Source organism: Biomphalaria glabrata, chromosome 17 (genome assembly GCF_947242115.1).
Source record: "Biomphalaria glabrata chromosome 17, xgBioGlab47.1, whole genome shotgun sequence".
Classification (NCBI taxonomy): domain Eukaryota; kingdom Metazoa; phylum Mollusca; class Gastropoda; family Planorbidae; genus Biomphalaria; species Biomphalaria glabrata.
This window is the reverse complement of record NC_074727.1, coordinates 3,035,192-3,047,692: the sequence shown is the minus strand read 5'-3', so window position 1 is coordinate 3,047,692 and position 12,501 is coordinate 3,035,192. Positions and strand designations below refer to the sequence as shown.

Genomic DNA, 12,501 nt, shown 5'->3' with positions numbered 1-12,501 from the left:
TTTTACACTGAAGGGAATTCATTTGAAACTGTACTTATAAATAAAGGTTTTCTTTTTTCGGAGTCTTCTTAATAGTTTAATTAGTTTAATTATTGCGTTCTCGTGGAACAGATTCGAGCTCAGAGATGTGTTTGCAGAGCGCCTAAAGGCAGCGGGGAATTACATTCTACCGGATATCCTTTACTCTCACAGGTCCAATCTCTTAAGTTCAAAACTCATCAATATCTTGGGAGTATCCTAAATGAATAAGTGGGACAAAGAACGAGGCCCTTTCAATTCGTAATCTCGAAAGAATACAAAAACAAAATTTAATAAAATACTCAGAAAGACACAAAGATAAAGGCACATTCCTTGTCCCATATGCTAGGACAAACTTGTACAAATGCTCCTTCTTCCCTAGCGCTATTAGAGCATGGAATGGGTTGCCTGAGCTAGCCAGGAAAACCAGTGACTTGGCAGAATTTAAGTCACTGGTTAATATGCATGACTGAATGAATGACGCGTAGGACGTAATCATCTTCTTTTTTGAAGTAACGTCTTATATTATATAAGATAAGATAAGAATGCCAGACAACAGACGGAGCAGAGATTGTTCACCGACAAAAAAAACAAAAGGCAGGCGAATAAATGAGTGGCTTAGTAAACAGGCAATCAAAAATCATGTGGACTCGGTGTTATTTTGTGAGTGTGTGTGTGTTCTATGGTGGAGTTGAGAGGTGAGTGGTTTTGTATAAAATACCATTTTATATTATTACTAAAGTCTACACCATTTAAATTTGTCTATATTGTAATTAAATGTTATATTTAGTTTTGTTTCACAAAGAAGTTAGTTCAAGTTAGTTCAAGTTTTTATGTTCAAGTATAATAAGCCTACTGCGGTTTAGTTGTCTACCAGCGGTTTAGTTGTCTACCAGCAGTTTAGTTGTCTACCAGCAGTTTAGTTGTCTACCAGCAGTTTAGTTGTCTACCAGCGGTTTAGTTGTCTACCAGCAGTTTAGTTGTCTACCAGCAGTTTAGTTGTCTACCAGCGGTTTAGTTGTCTACCAGCGGTTTAGTTGTCTACCAGCAGTTTAGTTGTCTACCAGCAGTTTAGTTGTCTACCAGCGGTTTAGTTGTCTACCAGCGGTTTAGTTGTCTACCAGCGGTTTAGTTGTCTACCAGCAGTTTAGTTGTCTACCAGCGGTTTAGTTATCTACCAGCGGTTTAGTTGTCTACCAGCGGTTTAGTTGTCTACCAGCGGTTTAGTTGTCTACCAGCAGTTTAGTTGTCTACCAGCGGTTTAGTTGTCTACCAGCAGTTTAGTTGTCTACCAGCAGTTTAGTTGTCTACCAGCGGTTTAGTTGTCTACCAGCAGTTTAGTTGTCTACCAGCGGTTTAGTTGTCTACCAGCAGTTTAGTTGTCTACCAGCAGTTTAGTTGTCTATCAGCAGTTTAGTTGTCTACCAGCAGTTTAGTTGTCTACCAGCGGTTTAGTTGTCTACCAGCAGTTTAGTTGTCTACCAGCGGTTTAGTTGTCTACCAGCAGATTGGTGCTACAAGCCACCATAGCTGTAACTTCGATGCCATGTACTGGTCAAACACCTTGTCCAGGGAGAGGATATAGGCTACGCTTAAATGCAAACTGATTTATATACGTTGAGAAAGGATTTTTTTTTTCAAATTTAGTATGAGAGCATTTGTTACTAAATAAAAATCCACTACGGGACACACGAAGAAACAAAAAGGCACCCTACTGTCAATATTTTGAGAACTGTCACTGAAGTGGTGATTGAGATATCTGGGTCCGTGATAGACTCGTACAGGGCTCTGAGCTGTAAATAGAGACAATGGAAAGATGTTACAGCTTTAAAATAATCATTAGATTCAGACCTAAGTTAACCTTTTTAGAGTTTAACATTATTCTATATGGTTCTGAATGACGCAAACATCTTTGTGTTGCAAGCAATAGTCTCCCTTTCAGTGTTTACTCAAGCACAGCAAAAACCTCAATTCCGGCAAACTAGTTTGAGACTTTAGTGTCTGTTTCAGGTAAAAATGGGGGTAGAATCGTTTTAGAAGGCCTCAACATCGACCTGCGACGTCGCAATCTAATAGCGTGTAGCCACGTCACAAGTCCGACGTCACGACCTATTGAGCTATTGGTCTAAACTGCCCACAGGTTGCAAACGTCGCAGGTCAGCTTTCATGCCCTTTTTAACGACTGGCCTCGGTTGAAGTAAAGTTCCCCCTTTTAGACCTTGCGATCTATGGGGCAGATGATGTTCACTTAGATCGCAAGGTCTCGGTAGAAGACATGGCGCTAAAAAAAAATATTTAGAAAAAAAAAACGAATTTTAAAAGTAATGACTTAAAAAAAAAAAATTAAAAAATCTTTAGATGGAAAAGTTTTTAGTCTACGTAGTAGAAAAAAAAATGAATCGGAAATCTAGGAACCATTGTGTTGTCAACCGTAGTCCAGAACTTGATAGCTAGACAGCATCTTATTGGATACTGCAAGAAACGTTTATTTTTGTCTATTTTCACAATTAGAGTCTTTTACACTTCCCGCCCATCCCTCTTCTCTATTATTTTCTTCTTCTTCGCCATCACAAATCAAGGGACACAATTCATCTTTTAAATGAGAAGCTGCGAAGTTGCAGCCCCTTTCCTCGACATCTTTTGGCTCCATAATCATTTAAATCTAAAAGGTCAAATACAAAAATACAATTGTTTAAAAAAAAAAAGGGCGACATATGTATATTAAAGTAGACTAGAAACTCACAGCATCTGCTACAGACGTGTACCAAAGTCTCATTCTAATTAGAGCATCAGTATCTCCATACAATGCAACCCATCTAAGAGATAGAATTAAGAAGAAGTTATTATATATAAAATAAATATGTGATACATTTGTATAACTGTGGGGTCATCTATCTAGATATAATAAAATAATAAAACCTGATAATTTAAAATAATGTTTTCAGTACTCTTCTGTCTGAATCAGGATATTGGCTCATGTCTGGCTGTGATTGCTGGCGCATAAAATAGCTCAGGATGTTGGAATATGACCCTAGATTATGAAATTAATTCCTATTTCTACAGGTGAGAGTCTTCTGGTCAATCACTATAGCAGGGTGTGCGGTCGTGTCGCATTAGCCACTTGAATACTTACCCGAAGGGGCGGCTCGATCTCGAATAGGAACTCGAGCTACGTTGTGCCATATATTTGTGCTAGGACAGACACTTTCTCCCATACACCCCCACCCCAAAAGAATTCCACAGAAGAGTCTGGATCAGAGCTCTCAAGTACCTTCACTAAAGTCCATTAGTGAATCGGCGCCATTCCGATTGATTGCTGGAAAGGTTTTTATCCAATGAAACGACAAGGACAGAGAACTCTTCACCTCTAGTTCTGCCTGATGGTTCCCAACTATAGCGAGTCTTAACGACCATGGTCCACGGGCAGATTACGTTGCGTACCGAGACCGCACCTCAGTCCAGGACCTGCTCTAAGCAGCCAAAGGTAGCACTAACCTCGAGGAATTTATCTCATGTTTCTATACTGTAACCCCACAATTCCGTGTAGATTCCGCCACCCAGCCAGTATAGGAATGATAAACAGATGATGGCCCACTGCGTGGATCGGCGCGGCGAACTTGTTGGACTGGGTTACCCGGATATTTTGTTCCACTCCCACCCCGAGTGAGATACAAGACTCACGCAAGGTAGCCCAGAGGTGGCCTTATTCGCTTTCTGTTCTTAGCTTATCACTAGAGGACGTTTCCACGAAGGAGCGACGCTGATGCTACAGGAGCTAATAGCTCTGAGCACTCAAGTACAGACTTTTTATAATGAAAACAGAAGATTTGGGTGGCGGAATCTACACGGAATTTACAGTGGCCTATAGAAACATGAGGTAAATTCCTCGAGGTTAGTACTACCTTTGGCCCTTTAGGGCGAGCAGGTCATGGACTGAGGAGCGGTCGCGGTATGCAACTGTACTGCAATCTATACTGTCAGCTAAAAACAAATCCTGTTAGTTTAAGCCTACTTTTCAGGTAAAGTCTCTTCCAATGATAAACTTAAACTTACTTTTGGTAATCTGCATAGTCCACAATGAAAGCTACTTCAATGACATGTCTTGTAACGGCACGCCTCTGTCTGTGACCCGGATGTCTATACAGTTTCTTGGAGTGGATCAGTTCAGGTCTTTCTGGGATTACAAGAATGAAAAAAGCATTTTGATTCATAGAATCTTAATAGAATTCAACATCAGGGGTAAGCGAACAAAAGATAATCCAGTATTTGTCGCTAGTCCCTCCGCCAAAGTTAAAACCGGCCCTTTTAGAAATGATAAAGTACAATAAAAAGTTATTCATTTACCTAACTTGTCCAGGATTGCGTCATTGCCGTAGTGTATAGTTGGCGCCTCGAGGCGGCGAATAGCTCGATGGTTCTGTGACTTTGTAACAGCTGCCTCTTGCTGCAGCGGTTCTAGACTCCAAGATGCATCAGACACGCTTAAAGTTCCTTTCTGGAAATGTTACGAAACAGTTGAAATGACATAGGTTTAAATCAATAAAAAAAAAATTTTATGCAAAATTTTCAAACCACAATGTCGATACGAATCAGTTCTTTAACAACCAGCAACCAAACAACAAACAATACAACCGATCATCCGCTAACAAAACCGTAAAATAAAAGCACTTTTGTATATCCAACATTGAGATGTCTCTAGGAAAGCAAGAGACGCATAATAATTTAGATTAATGCTTATATAATTATTCTTTCTTTCTTTTCTTTTTTTTTTTTTTTTGGGGGGGGGGGGTCTCTTAATTATTGCAGATTTTCGTTCAATGCTGGTTAATTCATACATATCAAAGTTTTTTTTATTATACCATGTGTATAAAGTACGAAGATATTAATAAACATACATTTTTTTAACAATTTAAAATAAGTACCTGGATGACCGATCCTAGCTCGGTTAAATAATTTCCTAAGTCATTTTGGGAATATTTTTGTAATTACGAAAATGAACGATCATATAAAGACTACCAATCTGAAGAGTTACATTTAGTGTTCTGTTAGTTCTAAATGTAATTATACATGGCGATTAAATATAAAGTCTCTTACGTCCTCCTACAGTCTAGACAAACCACAGCTCACGTCCGTCTTATAGTTTTACAATCCATTTTATGTGTAAAACTATTGTAGGTCTACTATTACTGGCTTAGAAGAAAGTCTTTGCAGTGTAACTTCTTAGATGGTTACGTTCAAACATTTCATTATGGAATTAGTTTACATTCATTATGTCTTTAGTACGAAATATCAAGTGACGCAAATCTCTACGTTATAGGGTAAAACAGGCACTTTGTGACAAAGTAAAATGGCGCATTTTTTCTTAATAGACTTAAATCATTGCATTAGTTTTCTAAAGAAACGTTTCCATGGGACACCTCTGTTACGCCAAACAATATGCTCGTTACCCATACGGGATACGTGCCCTGCACAGCCTGACTGTCGGACTATAAGAAGTTCATACCATCCATCCATCTCAGTGGTGCTACATCCCGTGGATTAATGAGGACTGCAGTATTTCCCGTGCCTACGCAGCCCCTGCTGTGACCTACAAATTTTGCCACATCCAGGGCAAGCATAACCATTGTCAAACAGTGGTCGATTAAGATTTTCTTTTCGCGTCTGCCTCTGTTCTCGGCAGCAGATTTTCTTTGGTCTCAAATGTGTATCCGGGGCTTTGAATAGAGGTAATTCTTTAAGTCCGTCAGTTACGCTGAGCAGAGCGGTATCCTGTATGGAAGACGAATCTCAGACGAACGCATGCTAAAGGCAGTCTTTTTTTGGTGAGCTAAAAAAGTGGACCACGTAATACCGAAACGCTTAAAAGACAGGCGCCAACTTGCTTTAACTGAAATAGAACAGCTGAAGGTCACCAGCAAAATAAACAACAAAGTACAAGGTATCTACACCGCTCTAGGCAATTCAAGTGTTATCAATTTATAAAGCCTTCAAAACACAATAACTAATCGTACATTGGCACATTTAATTTCATTACTTCTCTTTCATAGTTCTATAATAAATCAATCTACAGTAAGATGGTGTGCAAATGTTTAATTAGGGCTGTTGATTCTTTAAAACTCGTTCTTGTTTGCAAAGAAATATTTTAGTGTACTGCGGTAAGCCTAGTGACGTAGGCAGCGTTTTTCCCGTTCACGTCACGGAAAATTTTCATTCATAAAGCATTCTAGCCAAAATTAATTTTTCGATAATGAGGCATTTTCAAACCGATATAACGGTCGACCTCGAGTTTTCCCGATGTGGCCAATGAGTTGAGAATTTTTTTCTCACTAATATGCACATACCGTGAACTTTTAAAGAAAATCGTTAGAGCCGTTTTCGAAATAAAATTTATATATATATAAATATATATACATACATACATACATACATACAAGAATTGCTCGCTTAAGAGTATAGGATTGTTGGGCACCTCTTTAGAATCATATTTAGTCAAAATGTAATCAAAGATGAGATAAATTTACATATGGGCATATGTGTATCAAAATTAATGAGATTGAAATATAAATATAAAATTTTAAAAAATATATAAATTACTAAATACTAAAAGGCCAATAAAGAGGCCAATGATCCTAAAAAAGAGAAAGAAAAGAGGCAAAAGCCCAAGGATCCCTAGGATGCAAACAGCTCGGCAACGGACTCAAAAGCCAAAAAGCTGAGGTATCCTAAAAAAAATGTATTCTAGTTATGGCTCCCGTTCATACTACAAAAACAAATCCCTGATTGAAAATTACATTAAAATCGAAAGTATTCCACTCACCAAACTGTAACTTGCGTTGTTTCTATGAACTATGAACGATGACCTGTGGGCAGCATCTGTGTAGACAGCCGAGTCCTAACAAATATGTACAAAGAAATGCTATTACCTATTGGACTTTTGTGTTACTTTACAATATTTAAACAATTCTTTATTTAATGTAGATCTAATTTTATTTAATGAGGCGCGGTGGCTGAGCGGCAAAGCGCTTGGCTTCCGAACCGGAGGTCCCGGGTTCGAATCTTGGTGAAACTGTGATTTTCAATTACGGGATCCTTGGACCTCACCCAGTTCAACAGGGTACCTGACATTAGTTGGGGAAAAGTAAAGGCGGTTGGTCGTTGTGCTGGCCACATGACACCCTCGTTAACCGTGGCCAACCGAAACAATGACCTTTACATTCCCTGCCCTATAGATTTGAAAAGGTTTGAAAGAGGAACTTATTTTGTTTCACTTTGCTTACTTATATGGACCACTACAAAGAAAGAAGTATAATGGACCTCATTCACCAATCGTAAACAAACAACATTTAGCCACCTGATAATATTGATAAAACAACGAGAAAAAAAACGTATCACTTGACAGTCTCAGTGTATTTCGTAATTTGTATAGAAGAGATAGAGAATCACGTGGCTAAATGGTGTTTGTTTACGATTGGTGAATAAGGTCCATTGGTAAAACGCTTGACTAGCGGGTTAGAGCAGGCTGTGTAGGCATCGCGGATTGAGCGTCTCTCTAACTGTCAATGACTTGAATGAGACCTGCTAGATTTTTCAAAAACTTGCAGGTAGATGTATTTGAAAAGAAGCCTAGGAATTTTTTCTGAGAGAGTGAACGCCAAACAGATATAAACGACAATGTCCAATCGATGGCTGACTGGTCGTGCGGTTAGAAGCGCTGGACTGCAATTCGGTTCCCTCGATGGTTCCCCCATGCCCTGCCCACTGCCAACCCCCGTCGTCCCACGGAAGGTTTAACTCTTTCTCTTCTAACTGACGATACCAACGTTGATTCCACTGAATGTGGTAAATAATTACGGAGAGAAAGAGTTAAACTAGAAAGTAAATTAAATTCAACTCTGAAGGCACATCCGAAACATGTAAAACATTTTTACATGTACCTTCCTCGGATGCACTTATTTATATCTTATATTATAAATTACAGACGCCTCTTCAAAAGAGAAACTAAATACGTCCAACGCATTTCCTGTGTCAATCCAGTTATGCATGTTAATCAGGGACTTAAACTCTGGTTTCCCTGTTTGATTCAGCAAACAATTCTATAGTCTAATGGCATCAGGGAAGAATGAGTATTTTCACAGATTTTCCTTAGGATATTGGATATAAAGTGTCCCTTTATCTTTGCGCCTCTCTAGATATTTTATTATGTTATGTATTTGTAAATTACGAATCAATGTTTTATGTAGAACTATTATTGCTACTTTAGGGGGCGTGGTGGTTGAACGCTTGGCTTCCAAACCTGGGGTCCTGGGTTCGAATCTCGGTGCAGACTAGGATTTTAAATATCGGGATTTTTAGGGCACCCCTGATTACACCCAACTCTAAAGGGTTTATGTCTTTAGTTGGTGAAAGTAAATGCGGACAAATGACACCGTTCGAATTCTGGTGAAGACTGGGATTTTTATTTCGGGATCTTTGGGCGCTCCTGAGTCTACTAATTTCTAATGGGTACCTGACAATAATTGGGGTGACATATAAAGGCGTTGGCTTGTTAATCTGGCCAAATGACACCATCATTAACCGTGAGCAACAGAAATTGTCTGAAAGAGGAACTTTACTTACTTTTTACTAACTGCTAACTCCATTGTAAACATTACAAACTAATAAGGTTTGTATTCGAGTCCGAAGATTAATGAGGAATATGCTAATATTTCCCGTGGATAGGCAGCCCCAGCTGTGACCTACATATTTTGCCACACCCAGGGCAAGCACCATTGTCCGCCGATGGTTGATTAAGATTTTCTTTGCGCCAACATTACAAATTAATTGCGTTCTAAAAATCAAAGCTGGTCCGTTATTGGGCTTTCCCCATAATACTGTCACGTATGTTAAACCTTATGTTGGAGACGGATCATATTAATATAACTATAGTTCACTGTATAGCCTGCGCAGTTTGTAGTTGGCAGGATGTTTACCTCAGGAACTTTGTTGGCTTGCAGAGTTGTCTCAACATCGTCCGTAACCACGGGCAACAAGCTAGACTTGGCCAGTCTCAGGACAACAGATTTGCCTTGCAGTGTCATCTGGAAAATAAGCTCTTCAGGCATAACTGGGGAGGGAGTCGCATCTCTTCTGGCCCTGTGTCTGCTGCTCAAAGTCTCTGACACCAAGTTAACAGTGACCTCTTGGGCTAACACAAAACAATAGACATAGGATTTGAATCTTTTGTGTTTATTTTAATTTAAAAGGGCGAAAAAGTCTAGCACACACACAACACAACATAGGTTTAGGGTTACCAGACACATGGACGCTCAAAAGAGGACAAGAAAGAAGGACAAAGCCTTACAAAGGAAGAAAAAACAAGCCATGTAAACGAGGAAAACATAATAATAATAAAACGTAATAATAAAAACATGACATGTAACATATAAAAGCAGCAGCACTATAATGCGAAATGGTAATTATGAGAAAAAGACGAAGAAAATTGGATGAAATAAAGGCTACATAAGCTCCAACGAGTCTAACAATATCATTGTCTTCTCATAATTAAGCTTTCGCATTTTTGTTATACTCTGTTTATGCTATTCATTCCCCCTTGTAGCATGTAGTTGGAAGCTTTTGTTTGTTAACGTTTTAGCTCTATGGGAGACTTTTAGGGGTGATACTGTTTTGTTACTCCATAGTGGATAAGTCTACTTATCTTTATTAGGGGTGATACTGTTTTGTTCCCCATTGGTGATGGGTAAGTCTACTCTATCTTAATGTAGTTTATAGTTTCCGCGGCGAAACTGGCGAATAAGAGACTGCATATTTGTCATGTTTTAGGGACTCGGACTTTAGAATCCGTGTTGGAGTCAAGCTAAATCTGGGTGTAGACTGTAAACCCGTGTGTAGAATGACTCTGAAAGCTTAGTGTGAGCCGTAGGCCCTATTTCGTTGTTGGCATTGTGGGTCCGTGTTGTATTTATTTTTGTGACCAAGGTTCGCCTTTATGTCATGCTAGTAATTTTATCAATTAAGACTCATCTGAAAGCATAATTACGTTATGATAGTGATTATTCGACTTCGTTGATTACTATTATGGACCGATACTCATATCATCTCATTAAACATTTGTTAATTGTTAATTAATACTTTTTGTTAAGTACCGTACGTTAATCCAGTTGCAGTACTTGTTTGGCTGTTATAAACCTGGTGGTGACACAGATGGGGTAGTGCTGTGTGTTTTTAGACTACCCAAATCGCCACAGTCCAGCGCAGGACGAGCGGTCAACCGTGACCAGTGACAGTACATGCCAGTTCGACAAGGACCAGTGTCGTAAATATTACGCACGCAAGTCACCGCGAAAGTGATCAACTGGAGTGGTCAAGAAGGTTCGAGGAGGCCAATAAAGACACTATTTAAGAGCGAGGGTGTCAGAATCACTTAACTTTACGTGCTTCGCAATGTGACCGGTACGAGGCGAGAACCAGCACGGTGTGTGAAAGTGCGGAGCAGAGACTAGGTTTTTGTAAAGACAGTGTTAACTCTTTGTCTCCTAATCGACGATACCATCGTTGATTTGACCTCATTAAATTAAATTAATTATTAATTTTATAAACTTGACTTTGTGTGTATATAAAAAGACCATGCATTCCCCTTTAATTCTAGACCAAATACAACATTTTCCGATAACAAACAACAAAGTTATTGAAGCTTAATCATAACGGGGTAGTGAGATAGTAATGAGCAAAATGAAGAATTCCTTCGAAATGTGGAAAAATAATAACGGAGAGAAAGAGTTAATGTTTTTGCCAATGGACCTCATTCACCAATCGTAAACAAACAACATTTAGTCACGTGATCTTATTGATAAAACAACGGGAAAAAAAACTGTCACGTGACAACCATCATGAATTAAACATGAGATCGTAAATTATATAGAAGAGATAGAGCACCACTTGGCTAAATGTTGTTTGTTTACGATTGGTGAATGAGGTCCATTGTGAGGTTCTTTAAGTTGTGTCGTGTGGTGCAGTTTAAAGAGAGAGCCTGGATAGTAGGAGAGCCGTAACAACACTTTAAAATACAGACACGACAACCACCTAACAGCGACAAGTCGGAGGTCCAGGATTCGAGTCCTAGTAGGAACCTAAGTTTCATCATACCGGGGTTATTATATATAAAAAAAAAAGTAAAAGTAAAAGTCGAATATTTCACATTTTAGGCCAATGCCTGACGCACGAAGGACATAACCCTAAAAAGGAGGACATGCCCTTTTTAATTTGCTGGATGCAGGGCCGGCCCTACAGATTGCGGGGCCCTATGCGAAACGGATTGCGCGGGGCCTATTTTGCGTTGTGATAAGGATAATACGTGAAAATTAATGATTTTGTATAAGAAAATTAATTCGTCTTTGCATTTTATTCATACTTAACTGACTGCAAAATAACTGGCATATTAGCTTTACGAGCCATCTACAGCAGATAGTAGTTTTTTCAACAAAAAGCCGATAAACATTCAGATCTGCCTTTTTACTATCGACTAGCAAAATATCGCTTTTGTTGTTTATTTTAAGAGTTCGAAATAGATTTAGATGTATATTTGTATGCCAGTGACTATTAAAGTAAATTAAGAATTTGAACTTTTTGTTTTGGTTAAAATTCGCCGTATAACATTTTTATTAAATGAAAGCTGACAATGCCTGTTTTTTTTATATTTCTAGTTGGATTGGCGTTTTCCATATTGATTGACACCCAGTAAAGACAATTTTGTCATTTTTTAAGGAGATTTTCATCAGTTTTCAGAAGATTTTAATAATTTCAGGAGATTTTCATGACTTTTTCGTATATATTTACAATTTCAGGACAATTCCAGAAACCCTTTAATATTAAGTTAAAATGGTTTATTTTAATAATGTGCACCTAGAATTCGCGCGGGGCGTAGGAAAGTGCAGGGCCCAATGCGGCCGCATCGGTTGCAGTGGCCTAAGACCGGCCCTGGCTGGACGTCTGGTAACAGAAAACAACTTTGGAGTTGAAAACAAAACATGGAAAGATAAATGTATTGTTCATGTTTCTATCACATGTAATTATGGTTTTAATCTGTGACTGATACACTTGAGTGTTGTTGTTGTTTTAACTGAACTTATCCGAAACAAATATTAAATTTTGCTGTAATACTTTTTGTTATGTTAAAAAAAAATGGAGAGGGGGTGTTTAAAAACTAACGCGAGTTGAGACTTAATATAATCTTCAACTAACGTGTGTTAAATACTCAGGATGGAAACACCCGTAAGAATAAAAAATACACGAAAAGCTATTTTAGATAAAAGAAACATATCTTACTTATAGTGCTCAGTGCTGCTACATTACACTGTAACAACGCATGTAAACACAGCAGCAGGAAGAATTTACTCAACATTGTTCTAAGGACGGCACGAAATTCCTCAACACACCAAGAAAGCAACAGAAAGGCCAAAATGAGAGAGTAACAAAATGTCTGGGCAG

At 38.6% G+C, this 12,501-nt stretch overlaps 1 protein-coding gene across 2 annotated transcripts in view; it reads right to left on the bottom strand.

Annotated features, from left to right (window-relative positions):
- The window catches only part of LOC106055893 (mucin-21-like), a 23,716-nt gene extending 11,215 nt beyond the window's left edge, over positions 1–12,501 (bottom strand). For both annotated transcript variants that reach the window (XM_056015595.1, XM_056015596.1), the window contains exons 1-7: positions 12,340–12,501; positions 8,988–9,202; positions 6,836–6,910; positions 4,363–4,513; positions 4,072–4,192; positions 2,762–2,834; positions 1,734–1,811 (exon numbers count right to left, since the gene is read on the bottom strand). In XM_056015595.1, the coding sequence (XP_055871570.1) occupies positions 1,734–1,811; positions 2,762–2,834; positions 4,072–4,192; positions 4,363–4,513; positions 6,836–6,910; positions 8,988–9,202; positions 12,340–12,415 (789 nt within the window). In that variant the 5' untranslated portion in view covers positions 12,416–12,501. The remainder of the gene's footprint in view (positions 1–1,733; positions 1,812–2,761; positions 2,835–4,071; positions 4,193–4,362; positions 4,514–6,835; positions 6,911–8,987; positions 9,203–12,339) is intronic.